Here is a 24335-nt window from a genome sequence, read left to right as displayed (position 1 = left end):
GGTGCTGAAGTCTCACTGAGTTACAGAAATCACCTTGATTAGTGACTCAAAAGGGTGTGCAGCAAAGCATTGAGTTAGGGGTACCATCATTTTTGTCCAGGCCTGTATCAGTTGGGTTTGGTTTTTTTTTTATATGCATGAAGATGGTTTGGGTGAGTCTATAACATGGTTGAGTAGTGTTATAAATCTGACATAAGTAACTAAATTCAATTTTATTTGAAGTCCTTGTTGTTTTTTACATTTCTGTTATGTCCATGGCCCATAAAAGAGTAAAAGTAATTAACATAAAACCAGATGGAATGATACGTCAGAGGTGTTGAGTAAAAATAAAGGATTTTCTTACAATTAAAGGATTGCCAAATAAAAAATTTATACACAATACCAAAGCAAGATGATCGATGAACGAAATACTGAAAAACTCTAACAAAAGAATGACAAGAATATTCTCCAGAATGATGTTGTTTAAAACCTATATTAAACAGAAATGACTGATAAAGCACATGTCGTGTTTGTAGGTGACCAAATATATCCACCATAATTTGCAATTAAATTCTTGAAAAAATCAATGTGATTTTCTGGATTTTTCTCATTCTGACTCTCGTAGTTGAGATATTTCTATGATGATAATTACAGGTCTCCTCTTCATGTGGGAGAACTTGCACAATTGGAGGCTGACCACTTTTTTTCCCACTGTATAGACAAAGTTCTTAAGTAGAAGGGAACTTAAAGGTATGCCTGAATTTTCATTCCTTGTAGAACAATCTATTACCATATTAACATGAATGGAAAAAGGTCAACCACCTCTGCCTAGAAACTTTAAAATCTTGCATTTCTATTGTTGAAAAGATGTGAATACATCAAAACCCTAAACTTTCATTGACAAAGGAGGTTGCTTTCAGAGGATTTCATAAAGGACATTTTTCAGATGATGGTGTAGGAGCCATCCATGAGGGTTGGACCGATGTGGGAGTGGAGGCAGTAGAGGATTATGGGATTAGGGAGGGGAAGATGTGACATGAGATGGCCACTCTGTCGCTGCACGGCTCTGCAGGCTGACAATATGAGGGTTGCTATGGCGACAGAGGCGCAGGTTCAAATCCAGATCGGCGGTTTGGGTTTGATGGCAGGAAGGAGGACACGTGTCTGCAAGGAGCTGTTGGCTGAAGAGAAATGGTAGAAGGTGATTGTGGGATATGCTGGATAAATGGAGTCTGAAGCAGCAACAGACTGAATTTTGTCCTGTGAGAAAGTTCAAGACGTGAAAACCGGTCAGAGGTCACCATTGTTTGTGAGCGGAGGAAACAGGAAAACAACTGCAGGCCGCAACAACCGGCCTTCAAATGCCTGTGACGTCAGGCAGCAGCATAACACAGGAAGGAAGGAAGGAAGGATGAAGGAAAGAATTGGGTTTTCTGGTGCAGTTTCAGTGTGTGTCCGTTAGAGGGCGCTGTTGTCGCTTGCTTTTCCCTCGCACCAGTTTATCCAGTTTATAAAGCGGTTTGTTTTCGTTTGAGGGGGGGGGGTCAACCACTGGTTATTAATCAGATTCTGATCGATCACCCGTGATCAGAAGCTTTAGATGAAATATCATACCTTAACCTTTTTTAATCCAACTTTAACTATTAGGATTTATTACTATTTAAACAGTTCACCCCAGATCTTCTCATCACCATGGTGATGGAAAGTAAACATGGTCCAACATTCCTGAAGCCTTCAAGCATGCATCCAGGAAAGTAAAAATTGTGCAGCGATGATTCATCTGGTGTTCCCGGCTGCAACAGGAAGCGTCTACAGAAGGAGGCTTCTGCAGCTGCGCAGGCGTCTGCAGGCTGCACAGCATCCGAGAGGTGGAGTCCAGCTGCACGCTGGCTCGGAGGCAACGGATCCGGACCCTGGGGACTCAACCACACCCAGCACCGAGCATGTTTGAGTCCAGCAGAGCCTCCCGTCTCCTGCTGAAGACACACAACTGGTGAGTTGTTGCTTGTTTGCCTTGTTGTTTCGGTGTTCTGTGAGATTTTATGAGCTGTTGTTGGACTTTACAGACAGGGAGAACTGTTTCTCATTCATTCATCTTCATGCTGAACTTTTCCCTACACATGTTCTCTTTTGTGCTGCTTGTTCTACGGTAAACTGAAAACAGTTGCGTGTCAGAAAAGTTGAGATGTGTGTGGAAGTTGGTGAAGAAATGAAATCAGATTCAAGAGAACTTCCTTTGTGGACAGAGGAGGACAGAGAATCCAGACAGAACCGTTCAGGACAACTGGTTTTTGTGTCAAATAAGCACACAATTCATTTCAGGTGGATGTCATCATGGACGCTCACACTACTCCTCCCTCCGTGGTCATGACGCCCCCCGGCACCCCTCCTCCTGTCGTTGAGGTCAATCTGGAGATGGTGACGAAGGGTAGGGTCATGTATGTGATCATAAAGACATGAAGAACGCAGGTCGGTTTGTGATCCCGTTCTTTCCCTGCTGCGTGTGCGCTGGCGTTGAGCAGGGCGTGTTCTTATCAGCCTGTTTTCAGAGAAGAGCGTGAGACGGAGGGAGCTGCCTCCAGGGTCTGTTGCCGTGGAGATAAGAGCCCAGACGCCAAGGCCCACTGGTCCTCGTCTCCACATCGGGGATCTGAGTCCAAATCTAAATTTGCCAGCAGACTGCGTTACCGCACACACGATGAATAAATGAACTAAAGATTGGAGATGTTGAATTGTTAATGGATAATTGATTTTCATGTTTTGATGCTTGTTGATGCAGTTAAACCATCAGATCAGTGATTACGCTGCACACATTTCTGATTTTAATGCATCAATAGATATGATCTAAAAAAAACAAACTTATCTCTGCAGGGTTTTTTTTAATCTATTTAGGACATTTTTCTTGACAAATCTGCATGAAATGTAGGCTTGACGTGAACAAAAGCTGAGTTTTAAGATGCTCAACCCAAAGAAAACTCGTTTCTTGTCTTCGCTAAACTAAACTGGTTTGCTGTCAGGGTTTCTGCTGTCAGACAAACAGAAGTTCCATCTTGTTTTCATAGGATGACACTTTTTGTGCAGCGTCAACTTGAGCTGAGCCCGTTTAGTGGGGCTAAAATAGACCGACGGTCTTTGAATGCCACACATGTTTGGCTCCTGAGCCAAGAAAATAAAATAAAAATCAGCTGCCATGTGGTCCCCAGATCTTTGTGGGTGTGGCGCCTCCATCTGAGTCTGAGGCGAACCCAGTTTTGGTTCTACAGATTTAGAGTATCCAGACTGAATGTGGACCATTTGAACCAGAACCCGAGTTCTGGACATGTCAAGAGGCGGTACCGGTCCAAAGTCATTTCTAACGATTGATATATATCATATTTCTGTTTTTCAGCTGCCATCACAGACGGCGGTTCTGAAGTTTTGATTGGAGGTGTGTTTAATTTAAATGTCACATCATTGGTGTCTTGACTTCACAAACCCTCTGTGTGCTGACGTCTCTCCTCCACCTTCCAGTGACGGTTGGAGCGGTGCTGCTCATCCTCATCATCATCATCGCGGCGCTGCTGAGGAGTCTGTCCAGACACAAAGGCTCATACGTCACCAACGAGACGGACGACGACATGGATGAAGAGTTTGATGATGATACGTCACTCGAGAGCAAGGATCCTCTGAAGGTCAAAGAGGACGAATGAAGGACCAGCATGAGCTGATTGATCTCCACACGGCGTCTTGACTGGATAACTGAAAACTGTCATCGTGTCCTCGCCCTCAGTCTAGAGGTCTGAAGTCCACGTGAACCTGAAGGCAACAGGATGGAGACAGGATTCCCAACACCAAAAAGGAGCTTTTTAGGCAGTGATGATGATGAGCTGTGGGTGTGATGTGTAGGAAATTAATGTAAATGAGATAAAAAAATCCATATATGTGAATTTATCTGCCTGTTAAGGAAAGTAGAGGCACTTCTTTGGAAAACAACGTGAAAAACACTTCTAGGAATTTATTCACTCAAAATTCAACTATGCCATAAAATAAATTTGTTTAAAATAAAACGTGCCTCAAGTTAACTAATAAACGCTTTTGTTATGACTAGAAAATATATTTCAGATATCTCAAATGTAACCATTAAAATGTAACCGCTTGAATGTTCATTAAAAGTTGTCTGTTTGGAATTTGTCAACGTGTTCATCCTTATTGACATTATTACCGTCATTTTGATTAATTCTTATTGATTCTTACTGTAATTAGTTTAATTTGAACTTTCTAAAGTCGGTTTTTGACGTTTTGTCTTGATGTAAAACCGCTGGCCGCCGGCAGGTGGTGCTGCTGGACCAAAATAAACCATTACAAACAAAAGTTCCTGTCGGTAGCTAATATTCAATTAACGATCGATAACATCAGAGTAGGGGAAAATTATCACCAGGATGGAAGGTGGGAAAATAGTGATCTGGGATCCTGTTATAAGAGCAACAAGGGGCTCATGTTCCTCATTCAATATTCAAACACAAACATCCTGAATGAGAGTAAATACAAAGTTTGTGTTCAGCTAAGGAGGCCACGAATTAAAAGTGTGTGTCGCTCATTAACACAGCTTCAAACACACACTAAACAGAGAAACGGGATTCATCTCAGAGGCTTCAGATTCATTTAGACACGCTCAAATTACATTTAATTAAAAGTTTCAATCACATTTGAATTAAACTCAGAAATCCACTGCAGTCAAAGCAGATGAGAAATATTTTGCATGGTGAAACATTAACTATTAATGTGATGGTATGAAAAAGTTTTTTAGGCTTTAGCATCTCAAAAAAACAACTTTAGGGATAAGAGAATCAGAACTGATGATGTTGTGGAGGAGTAGAAGTAGAAGGAGCGATTCCTGTGACGTGACACCGGGACCCTGACCCTGACCCCGACCCATCACTGGGACCTGAACAGGTGGCTCATCAAAAGTGTTCACATGTGTGGGTTTCATTGATTAGAAGACAAGCAGTGGATTGAGGAGGAGGAGAAGGAGGACGAAGAGGAGGGGGAGGAAGGAGCTCTTCGGCGGTTGGAAACTTCATCTGTGACTCACCCGTCAAATCAGTTCCTGAGCTGACGACGTTCTCCATAACAAACGCTGGCGGGAAAGGAATGAGATGAAACCGTTCGGAGGAAAAGAATCCAAGAAATAAAAACGCGCTGTGAATTTCCCGGGAGAGCTGACTAATTTTTTGACAACATTTTCCAGAGGAGGGAAATTTTGGCAGAATATATTCCCCGCGGATCTCGCTGGAATGTGGAACCGTATCCATTCCAGGCAGTGATTTATTTAGCCTGGTATCGAGTCTGAAGCTGGACGGTCATCTCACATCCTGCAGCCGCTTCCTGGTTTCCATCAGCTCTTATCAAAGATAGAAAATATTCTGTCCCTTGTTCTCCAGAGGAGGAGGACCCCCTAAATCTCTTCATCTCCTCACTTCCTCCATGACATATTTCTAATTACCACAATGTGTAGTTTTCACTTGAGTGGAACTTTATTTAACTTCCTCTTTTAAAACTTTTCCTTCATTACTTTCGTCTGACAGTTTTATTTATTCATGATGTTCTCTGACTAAACTCCATTCTGTCTTTATTTGTCTCATAACTGAACTGAACACTTAATAAACGACTGACCGCTATAATTATTAGAGTCTCCTTCTCAGGATCGATTGCTCTGATCACATGAGGTCTGATTGATCAGTCAGTCTGTTTGCAGGTTGAGACAAATTGAGTTCCTGACTTCCATCCAGGTTGACACGAATGTGACAAGGAGGAAAACGTTCCAGTTTTGGCGTCTGACCCGAACCGGCCATGATGCTCTGTAGATCCAGGTCCTGGAATGTCCTGGAAAACTATTGAACAAGCAGAGGGACGTCTCTGAAGCGAGATCTCACTTCTCAGGGGTGACTGAGTTCATGGGAAGCCGCCATCGTATCACTCATAAGTGTGTATGTGTGTATGTGATTGTGTGTGTGTGATGGTTCTAATCCGACCCATATGAGTGCAGACGAGGCCAGATGAGCCGAGTCTCGCTGTTCCAGTGAAGATGTGTATAACAGCAGCACCAACAGTCTGGACCAGGACCTCATCCTGACTCGGTGATGAAGTCTCATCCGTCCTGCTGGAGGAGGGAGGTCGGATGTTGACCTAACCGTCCTGTCTGGTCCCATCCGGGCCGAAAGCTGAGGAGCTGCGTCCACATTGAGGTTCTCTCTCTGCCTGGAGGCTGAGCAGCACCTCATTATGTTTTTCTCTTTCATCGCGCACCAAATACACCAGCTCGATTTTCCAGATGCTTTTTGGCCAAGAGTGACTCATCAAAACACGGGCATGGAAAGGAACTATTTCCCAGCATGCCTGGTTAGTCATATAGAGGCTGATGGATCGAAAACTCAAACCACCTCTTCCCAGATTGGTTTTTATTCAACCCTTATTTATCCAGGGGAGGCTGGCCGGACGTTCCTGCTCAACAATGGCGTGATTCAGTTTCACAAAGCCGCACACATCACGGCGAGGAGGTGCCCAGTTTGACCACAGACTCCTGCTGTCAGCTACTGGGAGCTGCCCAGTATTCAACCACAGAGCTAATTGGAAGCTGAGTGTCCTGGAAGGAGGTCTGGGAGCGCTAAAGGGTCAGTCCACTCAGTACATGCAGGTCATTGGTGAACACTTACATTTATAAAAAGTTGTTTTTTGATTTGAAACCAAAGAGACAGAGATATTGGAAGAGGGTGGAGGCGGGATTTACCTATCTTTCCTGGGATTGGTTGAATCCAGGTGCACCTAAAACACACCTGAATATAATGAAGGGACAGAATACAAACTCCTTGTGTCTTCTTCTTGGAAATAAAGCTGGAAGACCTCACATCCCAGAAGAAGAAGAAGAAGAAGAAGAAGATGGTGGTGGCGTTTGGATTCTGGTGCATCGGCGTGAAGAAATAGATGGCTGGAACTTCCTGCAGCAGCTGCTGGAACTGCATCCCATCATTAACCAGTACAAGAGGCTAACACTAATGATTGGACACAGACTCCTGGCCCACATGGGCCACAGCTCTGCTGTTAGTTTGAGATGAACACGACCGACGACACGGTTCCAGAATGAGTTTGATGCCTGTCAGCTTCAACTATGAGCTCCTTCCTTTTCCACTTTGCTCAGCCTCGAAGTATTTTCTTTATATGATCTGATTATTTCGTGTCAGATGTTTTGGAGGCGGTGACATCATCACATAAGCTCCCGCCACAATGCAGCAGCTGATTCCTTTGACATGTGGACTGGATTGACGGCAGACTGGGAACATCTGGCGCCTCCGATGGCGGCTGTGTTTTCTCATCCTCTGTGTGTGACGCCGAGCAGTGATCGGTTACGGATCTTATCCGATGTGATCTCCACTCGCTTGGCATCCGTTGGCGTGTTAGCATGTTAGCATGGATCCAGCGGGTTTTAATAACCCATCTGTGCAGGCTGCTCTTTAGCAGCAGCTGAAGGTGGAGGACGCTTTATTTGTCCCAACTCCTGATTTGTGATCTCCCCCAGGGGACAGATGCTCCCACTTCAAACAACGCCGAAGGCATCATTCCTCTTCTGAAGCGTCTTGACCTCCACGTGTTCAGTCAGGACCGATGAGGAGATTCATCCATCCAGCTGTTGAAGATCTCCACCAAAGATAGCAAAAAGGAAAGCAGAAACCAGACGTATAAATATTCTGCTATCACCAGGTATCACTCTGACTATCTTAACATATGCAGCTTCACATCCCATGATCTCCAAGATGTGATGTTGCTCCTCTGAGAGGCCGCTCCACCCGTTCTGATGGGGAACCATCATGTGGTTTATACAGTATGTCACCCTGTAAACAATCTCCACCGCTCAGAGGAGGCAAAAATAAAGCGCATCCTCCCTAACAGGTCGCTAATGAGTTCTGTTTACAGCAGGTTTTAATGAACACACACACACACACACACACACACATACACACACACACACATGCTGCATAGTTCCAATTCAAACTCCGTCATCAGAATGTCACGTTCTTCTGGTTCACGAGGCGCCGTCCGGTCATTTTGGTGCTTCGATAAAACACCAAACGTTACCAAACGCAGACCGACGATCAGGAAGAGACCGCCAGACTCACAAAATCTCAAATTAGCTTTGGCGACCGTCAGACGCAGGAGTGAAGGATGTAGATCAAGATATGATTAAAGGTCGCATGTGGCTCCAAATTACAAGCTGCTGCAGGCCTTTCCATGTCGGGCTCGGACCTGCGGCTCATCCTTCAGCTCTGGTTAGCGGTGGTGGCCCGAGCCCAGCCGGCTGCTCTGGCTAATAGTCGTATCTACGGGCGTGTTCTGATAAATGGGTGGCAGATGTTGGTGAATTTGGACCTGAAGCGGGGCTTTCACAGGAGACGCTTTAAATCCTGGCCCTCAGGAGGGATTCTGTGTGCTCCAGTGTGTCACAGCCCTTTTGATCACGTTCTTTCATTTGGATTTAGCTGTAAACTAAACGAACAACCAGGTTTTTTAATCTCAGACACAGCTACCGCACATGCACTTAAGTATGATAAGTGAAGTTGTTAATAGCATGTTAAAATGTTAATTCCAACCATATATGATGTTGTTAAATTTGGTCTAGGAATGTTTTTGAAGAGAAGTAATTAAAACGTTTAAGAAGGAAAACCTCTCTTGTCTGGATTTGGCTCAACACGATTCAACAGGAAATAAAATGTGGTAAAAATGACTGAAGACGAGCAGGAATCGCCCTTTATATCACGGCTGACGTGCGATAATCACTAAATAATCCATGAACAGTCAACCAGAGATTGTGTTTTATGTCAGTTTATAGAAGTTTTATAGCTTTTACTGCCAAACAAGGAAGAAACGTTGAAGCTAACTCGTTTTTATTTTTTGCCATGAGTGTGACCGACTCGTCAAACCATGACACGGCTCACCTTCATGAGGCTGGACGCTGCTTCTCTTCTGCTCTGCACATATCAGCTGATGTTCTCTTGCAGTCTGTGGCTTGTTTTATTGTGTCTTTATGGTTTATTTACTGTGGTTTTATTGTTGTTTACCATGTGTTTACTGCTGGAAACTCACTGGAAGCTACAGGAATCGCTCACAGTCGTCCCGACGTGACTCTGCAGGCGGAATTTGAGGGAAACAAAGATAAATATATGGCAATGCATGAAGAACATAATAATGAACTGATAGGATGTGTGTGTTAGTAGAGAGTGTGAAGGTGTGTGTGTGTGTGTGTGTGTATGTCTGTGTGTGATATAATAAAAGTCTTCTGAAAATAAAATTTATACAGGAACGTTTCACGCTGCTATTAAATGCACTGAATGGGAACTTATCTGCTCATAAAAGCGCTCATATATGGTTCGTTACCAGTTTCATACGCATGAAGTGAAAGAGAAAAGACAGATACTAAAGTTAAAGGGCACACAGCCGCCTTGTGCACTCTATATTTGTCTCAAAATAAGAGTTTTATCCTTGAACATACTCATGAAATTACTTCGTATAATGTAATGATGTGATTTTATGGAGAAAGTGGTGCAAAACAAGTCTAAGCCTCCGACTGGTGATAATAAATCATTTGTTGCACATAAAATGGAGGAAATTAAGATAGTGCTTTGTTTCACGGACATGAAAAATGCCCTCCTGTGTAATTTACTGCCCATTAAACTGAGAACTGTGCAGTAATTAATTAACCACAGTTTGTGTTTCCGGAACCAGAGCGTCTTCCGTCTCCTGGGACACTTCTATGAAGCTAAATGCTGCATTGTTGACCTTAACTTCCATTTTCTTGATTGCCAGCTTACAACAAAGTAAACAGACAGGAGAAAGAGAAAGAAGCAAAATGATATTAATTACATTTTGATAGTTAAAAAATGTTACAAAAACTGAACGATTAACAAGATTTCTGTCTTCAAACCTTTAATCAAATTAAATTCAAACACGTTAAAAATGCTTTTCATGAACTGAGCGGAAGACATTTTCAACATTAGTCTTGATATTCATCAAACCAGCGATTAATCGAGTTAAATTTCCACTTATTAATGTGAAATCAAATAACACACATGGCTTTATTGGATTTATCCGTGTTAAAGTTCAAACAACTTGCTGGAGTTGCCTTTTCCAACAAAAAATAAAAGTTTGACTCTTTATGGTGTCGGAATAATCGATGATGAGCTTCAGATGTGGGGCAGAACATTCCCTCCGCTCTGAACCACACTTAACGGGATGAAACTGAAAGTTCACGAGTTATCGTCAGAGTTTGGGGGTGAGTTTACTGCTGTGTAAACGCCACTCTGCATGCCCCAGTAAAAAGTTGGGTCTGCTTACTGGAACGTTACCACAGCTCCTCTGCTCGCATGTTCTCATGTTCTGATGCAGAATGCTTTGGAGTTAAATGTCGGTGCATTCTAATCATGTCTTCCTGTCCCCTCTGTCTCCTGCAGACTTTTTTTATTCTAAATGAAAAACAGGCTGTTGTTTAATTCAGACGCTGCAATTTAAAAAAAAGTTCAGATGAAAAGAATCACTAAAGAGGAAACCAGGGACCTCAGGTGGCCATTAGATTTTAATAGGTGCTTTAATTGTCTGCTATCAATCATTTTCTGGATCTTTCTATTAAAAGGAACAACTGCTCGGCTCCATTTGAGATGCAAAGTCATTAAAAGCAAACGTCGACATCACAAATCAACCTGTCGGCCTCTTTGGAAGCTATTAGCTCACAAATAACAGAGCTTGTCGTAGAGAAACCTAATCCTAAACTGCGTCCAAACAGGGTGTATTTAAATAAAGCTGTCCACACTGCCGATAGCTGTCGGATGGTTTCTGCTGTTTAGTCATAAAAACAACGTCCTGCCATGGAAACATGGATGCCAGGAGTTTCCCCTCAGTGCTGCCAACCAACCTGGAACTGGTTCTAGAAGTTACAAATGGGAAGTAGATTTTAATTACAGGAAAGAAAACATAATAAAATGACTATACTTAAGGTTGTTTATTTAGCTGAGTTCAATCAGCCGGTTGGGTGACGTCACTAGAATAAGATGTGGAGCTGATGGGAGGAGACGTGACGGGGGTTTGATCACCTCCACACAGGAGTTCTATCCACGTCCATCAGAAGGCTGTTAGTGTAAAAACACTGGACTGAAGCCAGCGATGCGTCCGTTCCATCCTGGTCTTCATCCAGATCATGTTTTCAGATTCGATTTTTTTTTTTATTACAGAAAAGATTGCTGAACGGATTTCCATCGAGCTTGTTGAAAGAATAGAGTGATCACATGACCTCCATGAACTCTCACTGCTAAAGGCAACAATCCATAAGTCATGATGTGAAGCTCTCACATGTGCAGCAATTCTGGTGTTGATATCTGGGAATGTTTACGGTGTGACTGTGATTCAAATTGTGGATTCTGCTGCACAAAACAGCTCTGAACTTCTTGGTTTGAGCACCAAACACCAAATAAAACCGATAAAAGTTTCTGTCTTCCTCATTATTTTCACCCAGAAGAATCTTGATGCGTGATTTACAAGTGTGATTTTGGAAGTCAGCACAAGCTGAGCCATCATGACAGTAAGTCCCAAATGACAAACAAACAGGGAATTCTAGCTTACTTTATGACTGACAGATGTGCAACAGGAAATATCGTGAATTTGACTTCTTAGGTCTTTCTTTTTTGACATTCTGACAATATATATATGAAATTGGTTCATGGCAAGTTGCAGCAAGCCCCTCGCAAAGGATAAATCACCATGATATATGATGCTGGCATTAACTGCATTGACTACACATAAATCGTTCAGAGCTGTTCAGTCTGGTGGAGTGTAGGCAGACAGAGCTGCATGCAAAAGGCGGAGACCCTGAATAAATATGTATTTGACCTTGACTACATCAATGTACAAAGTTTAGTCAATGCATGCAAGGTTAAGTTAAACAAAGTGAACCCTTCCCTTCGAAGACCACTAGACCAGAGAGACAAATTTACAGTTTGCACGGCCAAATCTATATTTTTTATGAGACATTTTTTCCAGATGGGATCATGCACTCTTGGAAAAATCTTTCAAATAACAGCGAGGTCAACTAGTTGAAGACCATTCAGGCAGTTTTCAAGTTTTCATAAGATGTTCTCAGATTCAAGATCAAGAAACAGACAGGAAGGCCAAACTGAACCTGCACATCTTTCTAAAATAACTCCAAAAGGAAACAGTAATATAATGTCATGGTCCTTTGTATGCTTAAAAATAGAACTTTTTCAGACAATGTAACACTTAACCACAGTTGCACATTCCTAAACAATACATCACATCATCACACTGAGTTCGAACAAAGAGACAGGTAATAAAAGCTGGTCATGGCTACACACATTTATGGGTTACCGGGTGCAGGATTCTACTGTCAGTATTGTCCACATTTAATCAATACTGTGGGGTATACCATGAATATTCCCTCCAGAATCACCTGGTTACATTAAGACTACTTGTGAATATTAAATTTTGTTATGGTCAGTATTTACTTTAAATTGATTATAAATAGATTATTCAGAATCACAATAAAGGTATTTTCTGATTTATTATCGCAATAGTGTATATTGATTAAAAAATCAAAATATTTTATTTAGTATTTTAACAAAATGTTTATTTTTTTAAATAAATAAATCGATTTCAATCGATTTACTTTGCTCTGATTACTACTTTCAACAAATCGATAGTAATCACAGTATTAGTATTTTTTAACACCATAGAAAATAAATATTTATTTGAATTTTTTGTAGTTTGTACAGTAGGGTAAACACGGTTTTTTGTTCATAAATTATACTAATACAGTACGAATTCCGTAATGACATTATTAAGGTCGTTCAGATCTGACGCTCTTTTCCACTCACACCCCGCCTTGCAAGTGCCGGTCTTATTTGGCCTACATTTGGACCACCTTAAATATTTCTGCTCTGCATTTACAGTGAAGCGCGCGAGCCGCGCTCAGGGACGTGGGCGCGCGGAGGCAGCAGCAGTCCTGTCAAATCACAACGGGACTGACACTCAGGCGGAGGACTTACCGTCAGCAACGAGGACTTTACGGCTGCTTTTAACGGGTAAAAGTGTCCGTACACTCGGTAAACTGGCGTGGAACTACATTAACGTCGGGTTTATGAAGAGTTGCGGTACTTTTCTAGTGTTTGGACATGCTACGTAACGCAAGTTACGACAAAAACATTTTTTTTTTCAACACAGGGGCGCGCGAGACCGACCGCGGACTAACTTTGAAGGGATTCTACCGGCTCGTCTGAAACTTTTCCGTTCTGGAAACATTCGGAACAGCTTTGGTTCCGTTAACGTGCTCGCACAACGCGGGATAAAGACACTCTTGTTGTGTTGACTCTGAATTCACCATGTTGGCGAATACAGCGCTTTACGCAGCCAAGAAAAGGAAGAAGCCGGTCCAGAAAATGTAAGTTTACACCATAAACATTCACATATCCCCGGAATGTCCCGGTAACACTCCTGCTGTGTCACCGGGTGCATGGGCTGCATCACGCCGGGGGTACAGTGGGGTTCTGGTGCTTCTCTCTGGTTTTCCTGAAAGTTACACTTATTGTCATTGTACTACATGATGCATTTCATTCCTGAAGTTGTGTTGAATGTTACTCATATGATCTTTAGCTGTTTAACTGTATATTGAAATCCCTAAATATTTCCATAAACCATCACTCATGTTTGTACTACTTTAAAAGGTTCTTTTTTTTATTCCTGTGTTATTATTGTTATTCATTATTGCACCAGGAGTTGGGTATTTTCTAGGTGGTTTCAGCTGTGCAAACATCTCCAGACTAGTCAGTGTCACTTCCCATCTTACATCATTATAAGTAGATTATAAGCTGGTTATAAGCGTGCAATAGTAGCTGCATTGTCCTGTTGTGAATGCATAAGGACATGAAACCCATTTTCCTCCTTGTGGTTCTGCACTGTTGGCTGAGAAAACCCAGACCAGAGGTAATGGTAGGTGATGAAGTCCAACAACTCTGCATGCATATCCAGCATGGAAAATTACATCAAGTAAAGCAAAGCAAAAGAAAACTCTTCCTTCACTATAGTATAAATCTCACTACTTCCTCCGACTGATTCATGCAGCAGCTTTAAATCCGTAGAGATGGAACTTTATTCCACTGAATCGGCTTTTCTGATTGTTGAATTTATGATATTTAGGGAGTTTTCGTTTGTGCTCTGTAGGCGGGGAGGTTTGCAGTGGAGCAAATGAATCCCTACTCGTAAACTCATCACAACTCCTCGCTTTTTTGGATATATGTCTTGTTTTCCATCTTGAGGACCCGTGGATGGCCTCAAACCACAATTTTAGAACGGCTGCTGCATCCTGTAGAGCCAGACAGTAATCATTCTGAGTTGTATATACAATAGAAAAATGATTTTTGCACAAAAAAATAGTCTCAGTGGACCCTGTCTTGGACTGAAACCCCTCGGTTCTCCAGATGGTCCAGAGGCAGTGAACATAGATAAAAGTGAAATAGCTACTGAAATATCATACATAGGTTTCCAGCTTGATTCACAAAACAAATTTAATTAGTTGTTTCATTGCTACTTACATCATTATTTTTTATTTTTAAAACTGATCATGAGCATTTCTCATTAGATCACCAGCAAAAAATTAGTTAGTTCCTCTGTTCTCGTCTGTTTGTACTGTTTCTGTGTGACCAGCACCTCAAACACGACCAGAAGGTCAAGTGTCTCCAGGTCGGCATTGATCAGATCACTGCCCCTCTCCTTTGGGTTCCCTGATGGGGCCTCAGTCACCCTACTTGCAAGGCTAGCTAGCATCTTGATGTTTCATCAGATGAACCACATTTAGTTGAGGCTTCATAGAAATAATATAGTCTATTAAATTAACATCAGATGACATTGCACCAAACAGGTGCGCTTAAAACTACAACATGGTTAGTATATGGAGAAGAGATTATCTACTAGTTAATCAGTAATGGTCGGTGTCTTTCCCCCTTGCAGATAAAATTTAAAAAAGTGCTTGAGTAGGTTGTAAAATATACCTGTCAGCTGAGGTTTACCTGTTTCACCTCAGTAGCCAGAGGGGCCCAACTCCAGAAATAGAAAATAGAAAATGAATGAATGGATGTGAAACCTTGTCGCTGTGTAAAAAAAACTTACCGAAGTCTTGTTTTTACAACATACACAAACACAGGAAATCCGTGGTGCATTCAGGGACACATCATTAACTTGAATGTTATCAATGTTTGTTTTAAAATGAGACATTTCTACTCTAAATGAGATATCCAGCATCAATCACTACTTTTCTCTTTCACTGCATTATTTTTTCAATTAGATTCCATTTCGACAGACATATCTTTAAATGGATCTCTGGTACTGCTGTGATAATCTAAGTTTACTACATCACTTTAATTAAATTATCAGTTTTAATTAATTATCATTTTAATTAAAGTCATAATCATTTTGCATACAATTTAGGTGGTAAGAATATTTCTGAGTGGTTGATCTTAAACCAATTTAAGGTTAGCCGCAGTAAGACAGAATACATGTGTGTGAATGAGAGGGACCCAAGTGGAAGAGTGAGGTTACAGGGAGAAGAGATCAAGAAGGTGGAGGATTTTAAGTACTTAGGGTCAACAGTCCAGAGCAATGGAGAGTGTGGAAAAGAGGTGAAGAAGCGTGTACAGGCAGGATGGAACGGGTGGAGAAAAGTGTCAGGTGTGATGTGTGATAGAAGAGTTTCAGCTAAAATGAAAGGAAAGGTGTACAAAACTGTGGTGAGACCAGCGATGTTGTTCGGCCTAGAGACAGTGTCACTGAGGAAAAGACAGGAGACAGAGCTGGAGGTAGCAGAGATGAAGATGCTGAGGTTCTCTTTGGGAGTGACCAGGAAGGATAGGGTCAGGAATGAGTACATCAGAGGGACAGCACATGTTAGAGGTTTTGGAGATAAAGTTAGAGAGGCCAGACTGAGATGGTTTGGACATGTCCAGAGGAGAGATAGTGAATATATTGGTAGAAGGATGCTGAGTTTTGAACTGCCAGGCAGGAGGCCTAGAGGAAGACCAAAGAGGAGGTTTATGGATGTAATGAGGGAGGACATGAAGGTAGTTGGTGTGAGAGAAGAGGATGCAAAGGACAGGGCTAGATGGAGGCAATTGATTCGCTGTGGCGACCTCTGAAGGGAAAAGCCGAAAGGAAAAGAAGAAGGTTGATCTTAAACCAATCACTATCCCTTGTCAATCAAAAATTGAATTTTTAGACACTACATTTAAAAATTATTATTTAACATATATTCTTTAAAAAAAACCATGTTTGCCCAGTTGCTATGCATAAAATCGCTTATCTGTGGCGGTCATGACTGGGTAATAAACACACCAGTAGATCTCTTAATGTATTTATCTTAAATGAAATGTTGACTAAACGACTTCTCATGATGCTCGTCTGACTTTTAATGGATTCCGAGCAATTCGGTTATAAAAATTGTGCCAAGTTTACAACATTATTGGTGCTGTGAAAGCGTTTTTAATAGACTCAGCTGGGCGACATCACATGGTTCCTCTCAGACTATTAATGGTGATATATTGGAGCTATATATATAGAACCTCTTGGACTGTTTTTTTTTCACATCATGCTCAAAGACTTTGGAAACTTGGCACTGAGTACTTCAATGGGTTTACTGTTAGGAGTAGTTGAATGCAAACTGGACAAATAAAAATGAGTATTGCATACCTCAGCCCTCCATGTCTTATCTTTAAGTCTAGATCTCCACCCAAAAACAATATGTGTCCGTAAGTTAATGTTTGCCCATCTCGGCATCGCTGGATTAGTCAGGGAGTCTGCTGAAGTAAACGTACAGTAGAGGCAGGTAATAAATGCTGCAAGTTCTCCTGACCAGCACAAGTCTTATCTCTTATTTCCCTGACTGTTGGAAAAATGAACGGGTTTATCCTGAGGTAAGAATCAACATCAGCGCTGGATGAAAACAGACATCCCCTGTGCTTCCTGACTGCAGGCTGGAAGCTGAACAGGAAGAGCGATGTCGCTGCCTAAAGCCCACTGAAGCCCATAAATTTTTATTGTGTGAGAACCAGAGATGGTGCGTCTTCTCCACACACCCTCCTCGTGCTGTGTGTGTGTGTTTGATCAGACTGCGATCAGTCATTAGACCTTGCCTGAAGACTGTGTGAGGAACAATTAAGATATTTTTATTTGGCATGTACAGACATGCACCCTTCCTGAATGAGTGAGCTATTATTTAACTAAACACCTCTACTTTCTCTGTGGAAACAAAGATGCTTTCAGGCTGATACTCAATCATTTAGTGCTTCAGAATTACACATTCATTTGCTGGAAAGATATTTAACAAGCCAGCATAACTTATAGAGAAGCAGGTAATAATGGAGCCTTGAAGAGGTTGTCCAAAACAAAAAGCAAAGATCTTCTTTGGTGACTTGATTTGATGCTGCAAACCTAAAATATCCTGCAGGAATAATTTATAAACCCCTTGTAGTACTATGAGGAACCTCTCTGTGCTAAAGGGTTCTTCTGCACCATATTATGGAGATAGAACTTTTTAGGAGATACTGTGATAGTCTTATGACTCTACACAGAACCTCTTGTTGTTATAAGGAATCTATCTGCAGCTACATGGTGAATAGTTCTAGAGAAGGTCTCCAGTATTGAGCGTCAACCCTTTATGGTGCTATAAAGAACCCTTTCAGTTCCTAAGAGCTGCTCTCAGCCACTCCATCTCCCTCAGTTTGACTTTTAGCTTTTTAATCCAGACTGGAGTGTTAAATCCTCCATACAGAACCACAGACCCACGCTGAGAGCTGTACAGAACCCTGCCAGAACCGTGGTTTCAGTGTGTGTGTGGTACTACCTGCATTAATCATAATCAGGACATGGAGAGCAGTGCTCTCACGCGATGTTTCCACGAGGGAGGAGGTAGAGAGGAGGGAGGGAGGATGGAGTAATCTGAGACGCGCTCTGTTTTTTTTTCTCCTCCTCCTCTGACTGCCACAACATACTTTTTTCCTGTCTTTCCCTCTGTCTCTGTGTGTGTTTTTTTGGGGGAGGTTATTTCTCCCTCCCTCCTTCAACACAAATTAACATAGTTCAGTGTCACGCACACGCTTACATAAGTCTTCCATGTTCCCTCATTTCTGGTTTTCAGGAAAAGTTGAGAGTTTATCTCTCTTCTGTTGTTTTCTCTTTGGCAACAGGCTTGATGGAGTGAGTTTGTCTGCTGTGTGAAGAATGTGTTGATCCTCACATGAGTTGAGAGGCGGTGTTTCTGCCCCAGGGCGCGTTACAAACTTGTTCATTTCAATATAATTAGTGTCTGAAGGTGCTGGTTTTATTTGTCTATTGAAAATGTAAATGCAAACTACTTTAGTTAGCTAAGTGTGCCCTCAGTTGTTCTTCCACCCATGCCTACACCTCTGGTCTGTCTCTGTTTATTTCTATCAGCAGTTTGTGTCATCAAGTTTTTCTACAAACACAACTCCTGTTTTGGCCTGTTGTTGTTTGCCATTCTTCAAGACTCCATTCCAAATGACACCCGATTGACCAGCTGGACATTCAGCAGACAGGTTTATCTACAATCAGTGTGTCTATGGAGGGACGTAACACCAGAGAAGCCCCCGCATCTTCAGCACAAATTGTGTGATTGTGTGAGAAGAGCAAGTGGGTTTGTGAGCTCAAAAATAGAAATGATGAATTTCTTGGAAACCCACGCAGCAGCAGAGTTTCCTCTGCGACAGCCGTTGGCCTGGTGGCAGGTACCATTTCACCAGGCAGGTTTATCCGACGGATGAGGTCAGCTTGGTGACAATTATGAGCCTCACTTATTAACTGTCACCAGAAACATCTTAGAAGCTATGCCTTGGGCGATGTGGTTGTCTCCAGACGTTCTGGCAGTATGTTGTGTGTGTGACGTGGGCTCATGAGACCTGAGATACAATCATAGCAGAAAGTGAATGGTTGTTGTTACCATGTTTGAATAACTTGATATGTATAGAAAACAGATCTGACTTTGGCACCGCTCTATCATTCTTTACATCACAATGTCATCATGATATCCACGACAGACCGGGGCGACGACATGACGCTATTGGTTTGTTCAGTAAATAAAAGAGTCTGTGTAAAAAGTTTAATTCACAGATTGTTTTAATTGCACATTCAACATTCTCTTCCCTGTTTGAGATGAACAGAATAGCAGCAGATACAACTTCTAAAGTTTAATGCATGGTAAAGGAGGCTGGATGGGATGCGTTTACAGCGTGTATTTAATATTTATCTTTAATTCTGTTCTTCCTGCTAGTTGTTTTTACTATCCTTCTATTACAGCTTCCCACATGAGGAACAAACTGTGTTTCCCTCCCGGCAAAGGAAAAAGAGTCAGGACAGGGTTAATGAATGTCACAGAGCGCTGACTAAAGATGTGGTGAAAAGCCTTCACCCCAACAGCACTGTAGAAACTTTGTGGTTTAGGTACAATACTGAGGGAAATCAAATACCGTACATATGCTTTCAATTAGCTTGTCTTTCCCGACCAAACAAAGTACCCCCAAAAGAAAGCATTCACATTTGACAAATTAAGACCAAACAGATTCAGAATTGGTTTTCAGTAAAATGCTGTTGAACCGCATTCCCTCTGGAGGGGCTGACAAAGTGTTTCAATGCAGGTTTGGGAAAAAGAATTGAATAATAGTGAGTACAGAGTATTGGATGACAGTTTACGACAAAGATGAGCAGATCCTTTTTTATTTTCAAGGATTCAAAGTAAATCTAATTAGTGCTAGCCGACAGCGAGCTGGGGTGTTTTTAGCCTGTTACTGTCTGTAATGTCTTCCATGTGTGCTTTGTTTGTGTTCATTTCAAGCTCATAACAGTAGCCGCTCTTCACCAACACTTCCAGTCACATGGACAAGATGAATATGGTGGGGAATGGAATCAAAATTTAATAAATGTGGTGCAAATCAGTGGTGGAAGAAGTCACATTTCAGGACGTGTTCACCCAGATGAGCTGTCTTAGTTGATCCTTTTCCATGACTGATGTGCAGAAAAAGCTTGTTATGTGTAACTCCTGGAGATTCTGCTACAACCTCAGCATCGCATCATGGTGTAAAGTTTGCATCACTCCCATCATCTGCTGGTAGAACATAACCGTCTCCTGAGTGTTGGATCCAGTGTGCTATCTGAGGGCTCACATTCTGCTTCACTGCGTTTCCTAACATTGTTGGATGTTTTCAACATTTTCCTTTAGTTACGCAAAAACTACTGAACCAATTTCCTCTGAATGCTGTGAAGGGCAGGCCAGGCGGGCTGAATAGAGGGTGCAGGGTTTGAGCTGTCAGGGGAGGTTTGTGCTCCGCAGGGTGCCATTCAAGTTGTTCTTGTGCGTCACATGTAGTCAGTCGTGTCTGACAGAAAGGTGTTAGGATGGACGTGTTTTAAAACGTAGGTCATGTGTTCAAACGGCCTGCTGTTTGACACTCTGTCGTCCATGTGACAGACATCAGTCCCCGACTTTCACTTCCATCAGAATGCTGTGATATCAGTGAGCTGCTGCTCAGCTGTTTCTCTTCAGGGCTTTATTGGGTGGTGTGTTTCTGAACTGCGCCAATCCAGAATTTTTCAATTAATCCTTTAGTCGTTTGTTCATGTATAAAAGTACAAAAGTTGACTTGACACATCTTGTTTTTCCTCAGAGAGAAGAAATTTGGTTTGCACTGAAAGCAAGCCAACAAATCCTTCTATTTGAGAGACCGCTTTGAGCTAAAACTGATAACTGAGAATTTTCTGTGGATTGAAATCTTAATTACTGGAGTGATTTTATACTGTACTTTAAATTTATGTCCTGTAGAAACTGAACAAAGGCTTGCTGGGCCTGGCGTCGTTGGATCTCTGCTCATGTTTTTTTTCCTGTATCGTAACTCCAGCAGCGAACAGACGCCAGCGTCGTGTTTAGTTTCTTTTGTTCTGTGAAGGTATCGCTGCCCGACACAGACAGAGAGGCTTTGTGTGAGCGCCGGGGAGTGTTTCTGTCAGCCCGGCGAAACGCCGCGTCTCACACACTGCACAGGACACACACTATACACACTGTAAACACTGTATATAAACTGTACACGCTACACACTACAAATGATATTTATTTATTCCGTGTTTTCATTATACATCTAAGCATAAATGTTCACACACACACACACACACACACACACACACACACACACACACACACACACACACACACACACACACACACACACACACACACACACACACACACACACACACACACACTGCACAGATCTCGCTCACGCCCACGCCCCTTCCAGGACTGATGTGGTAGATAAAGCCAGCTCATTGTTCTTGCAGGGAGTTGTGCCGTCAGGAATGCAGCGATAACCATCTCCCCTCAATTTCAAATATGTCCTTATTGGAAGCAGATGTCTTATTTGCAGGAGAGAGGGAAGGAGGGCTCAGTCACGGCCAATGTCCACATTTTACACGTTTATGTAACCGTTACACTACAGGCAGCTCACAACCTTCCTGTCAGATTTAACAGCTGAGAAAAGTGTGTGTCAACTCCAACAATCAGTTTCTCGTGTATGAACACCGGAGGCCTTTGACGTGTCGGTCAGTCGTCGTCATTCGTGGTTGCTGTTGTTATCCTCTTCCATTGTGCACTAGTTATAGAGTGCTGGTTTTAGAAGTGTTTGAGTCTCTCACCAGAAAACTCTTTACTCTCTGAGTCGGCAATGATCAGAAGGAAAAAGTTAGTTACTGCATCGTAAAAGTCATTAATTAATGCTTTTTTCTTCTTACTTTGGCCGATTCTGGCAAAACGTTTGTGTGCTAAATATTATCTAATAGTTGCTCATTATATTTATTGCTGAAAACCCTAATCAGGAGGTTAAAGGGTCAAAGCTAGAGCGTTTGCAGCAGTGCAGGTGCGCACACACACACACACACACACACACACACACACACACACACACACACACACACAGAGCGTTAACATCCCGATTGGCCTCATCTGACCTGAAATTCCCAGTGGAGTCATCAGCAGAAACATCTGAAGCTGATTTAACTTTACTGGGACTAGCAGACATGCAGCTGCTCTGTGTGAGACTGACCTGGAACTGGAAGGTAACTGGTTCCATTCCCGTAACAACCAGATGCTCTGGTGTTCTTGAGAAAAACCCTGAAACCTGACCTCCAGAAAGTCTTGAGTTCACATTCCATTTAGTGATTCTTTTATTGAATATGAAATTAAAAATTATAGTCATCCTTTCTCTCTGGTCGTCTTGTTTTTCCGTGCTGCCGGTGTTGCTCAGCTCATATGTAAATAGATATGTACATGCAAAACACCCATTAATACAGATCTAACCATTGTCATCCATCACCCATAGCAGTGAGTACAATAAGTATGTTTGAAATTCATGCAAATGTGTTTGGAAAAGATTGGATTTTCATGTATTACTGGGAGTTCAGGTATCAGAGATAGTCATCTCACAGCTTCTCTAATAATTCAAGTCAAACATTTTGCGGTGTAAAGGGGAGATGTCTCCTCGGCGAGTTTGAGGTGCTTCACACTTTCTCTGGGAAAAAGAAAAGCCTGTCCATGGAGCGAGGGTCTGCTTTGAGTTACAGACGAGACGCTGCTAAGTTAACCAGCGGTCACTGGAGTTCAGGTGGAGAGACAGAGCTGCCACACAGCCAGAGAGTGGCGCTGATTATAGGGATATTCACACTCAAGACGTGGAGTTGGGTATTGCAAATAAAACTGAATGAATGTACCTTTTTGAATCATTTAAAATGTTTGAGTCCTTAAAGTAGGTCAGCAGCTCACGCAGTAACTCCTCAGCTCACATCCCACGTGTCATTTCTGCAGTTTGTAAGTCTTGTTTTGTTGCTGATACACAGCCCATAATCAGGTTCAGTGACATCAGGCTGCAAACCCGGTTCCCCTGGCAACAGTGGATGGCACAGGTAGCTTGTTGCTCCGGCTGTGGAGAAGCAAGCGCTTTAATTTTCCACTCATTTTTATCGCTACAAATCAACAGCTGCTTCTAAGCTGGAAATAAAACAATAAACTTTGTGGGACGGCAACACAATATTAGCTCATAGAGACAATAAACTGCTTCTACCTGTAGGCTGAGCAGTGGAGTAAATGATGCTCTACCACTGACCGAATCAAAAAGACAGATGCCTTCAATGCAACCGAAAACCAAGATGCTAACATGAACTAAATGAGCCCCGAATAGCAATGCTTCAGGATGTCCAAAGGGAAATGCATATTACATCACCCTCTGTAATTCTTGCAGCAGCACTCTCATTTTGGTTTGTTAATCTTCTTTCTGTACCAACAGACCAAAACCACCTCCTCCCGATGGCGTCAAATCCAACCCCTCCAAACGCCACAGAGACCGGCTCAACGGTGAGCTGGACAAGCTCACCAGCCTGCTGCCCTTCACCGAGGAGGTCAGGAGTCGGCTAGACAAGCTGTCCGTGCTCCGCCTCAGTGTTGGATACCTGAAGGTCAAAAGCTTCTTCAACGGTGAGCGTCCAAACCCACCTTTACCTCAATGTCACCCGGTGTGTGAGATGAGAGTATGTGATGTCACTGCAGGAAAAGGATGGATTGATGTCACTGATATGTCTTCATTTGTGACCTCTTGCCATCTTTTTAAATTCACACACTGTCACATACAGTATATTTCTGCAAGAATGTGAAAGAGTGTAAGTCAGGACTTAAAAGTGTTTACTCTGTTAAATTTGTTCAAGCATTCATTTGAAGGTGGATGTCTGATAAAAAGAGTGTGTTATTTCAGTGTTCAGTTCAGGTTTAGGAATCATGCTAATGTTTGATTTTAAATGTTATTCAAATACTTTCTAACAGTTACAGACAAGAAGACAAAGAAATAAAGTCAGTCTGTAATTAAGACAGAAAGGATTTGTATTATCAGACCAAAGATGAATCTGCATGTATAATTTATTAAACACTGAATTCTGCCATATTTCTGTCAACATGACGCAGGAAAATCTGAAGCTCAGGGAGGTTATTCCAGTTTCCACTGAGCTTCCTCATATTGTTCTGCTGCTCCTCTGAAAATAGCAGCAATTAGATCCAGACAGCCTGAGAAGCCTGAGATACGCAGCTCGTATTTACAGTACAGGAGGGGGTGTCACCAGCTGGGAGGCTATATCAGTGCAGGGCCATGAAACCTGCTCCGTATGGCTTGCTGTATATTTAGTTGACCTCATCTTTAAAAGGACGTGTGAATTTGGACGAATAGGATTGGGTCGTT

General features: G+C 42.2%; 2 protein-coding genes across 2 annotated transcripts in view; both read left to right on the top strand.

Annotated features, from left to right (window-relative positions):
- The first annotated feature begins 1833 nt into the window (after positions 1–1833).
- Positions 1834–4145, top strand: gypc (glycophorin C (Gerbich blood group)). Its single transcript, XM_068309104.1, has 4 exons — positions 1834–1972; positions 2302–2407; positions 3368–3406; positions 3490–4145. Exons 2-4 carry the CDS (start codon positions 2314–2316, stop codon positions 3666–3668), a joined length of 312 nt encoding a protein of 103 aa, XP_068165205.1. The 5' UTR covers positions 1834–1972; positions 2302–2313; the 3' UTR covers positions 3669–4145.
- Positions 4146–12998: 8853 nt separating this feature from the next.
- The window catches only part of LOC137591203 (aryl hydrocarbon receptor-like), a 45732-nt gene continuing 34395 nt past the window's right edge, over positions 12999–24335 (top strand). Inside the window, exons 1-2 of the mRNA XM_068309044.1 lie at positions 12999–13450; positions 23397–23584. Coding sequence (XP_068165145.1) covers positions 13392–13450; positions 23397–23584 — 247 coding nt within the window. The 5' untranslated portion in view covers positions 12999–13391. The remainder of the gene's footprint in view (positions 13451–23396; positions 23585–24335) is intronic.

This window comes from Antennarius striatus, chromosome 24 (genome assembly GCF_040054535.1).
Source record: "Antennarius striatus isolate MH-2024 chromosome 24, ASM4005453v1, whole genome shotgun sequence".
Taxonomy (NCBI): Eukaryota; Metazoa; Chordata; class Actinopteri; order Lophiiformes; family Antennariidae; genus Antennarius; species Antennarius striatus.
This window is presented reverse-complemented; position numbering and strand designations above follow the sequence as displayed.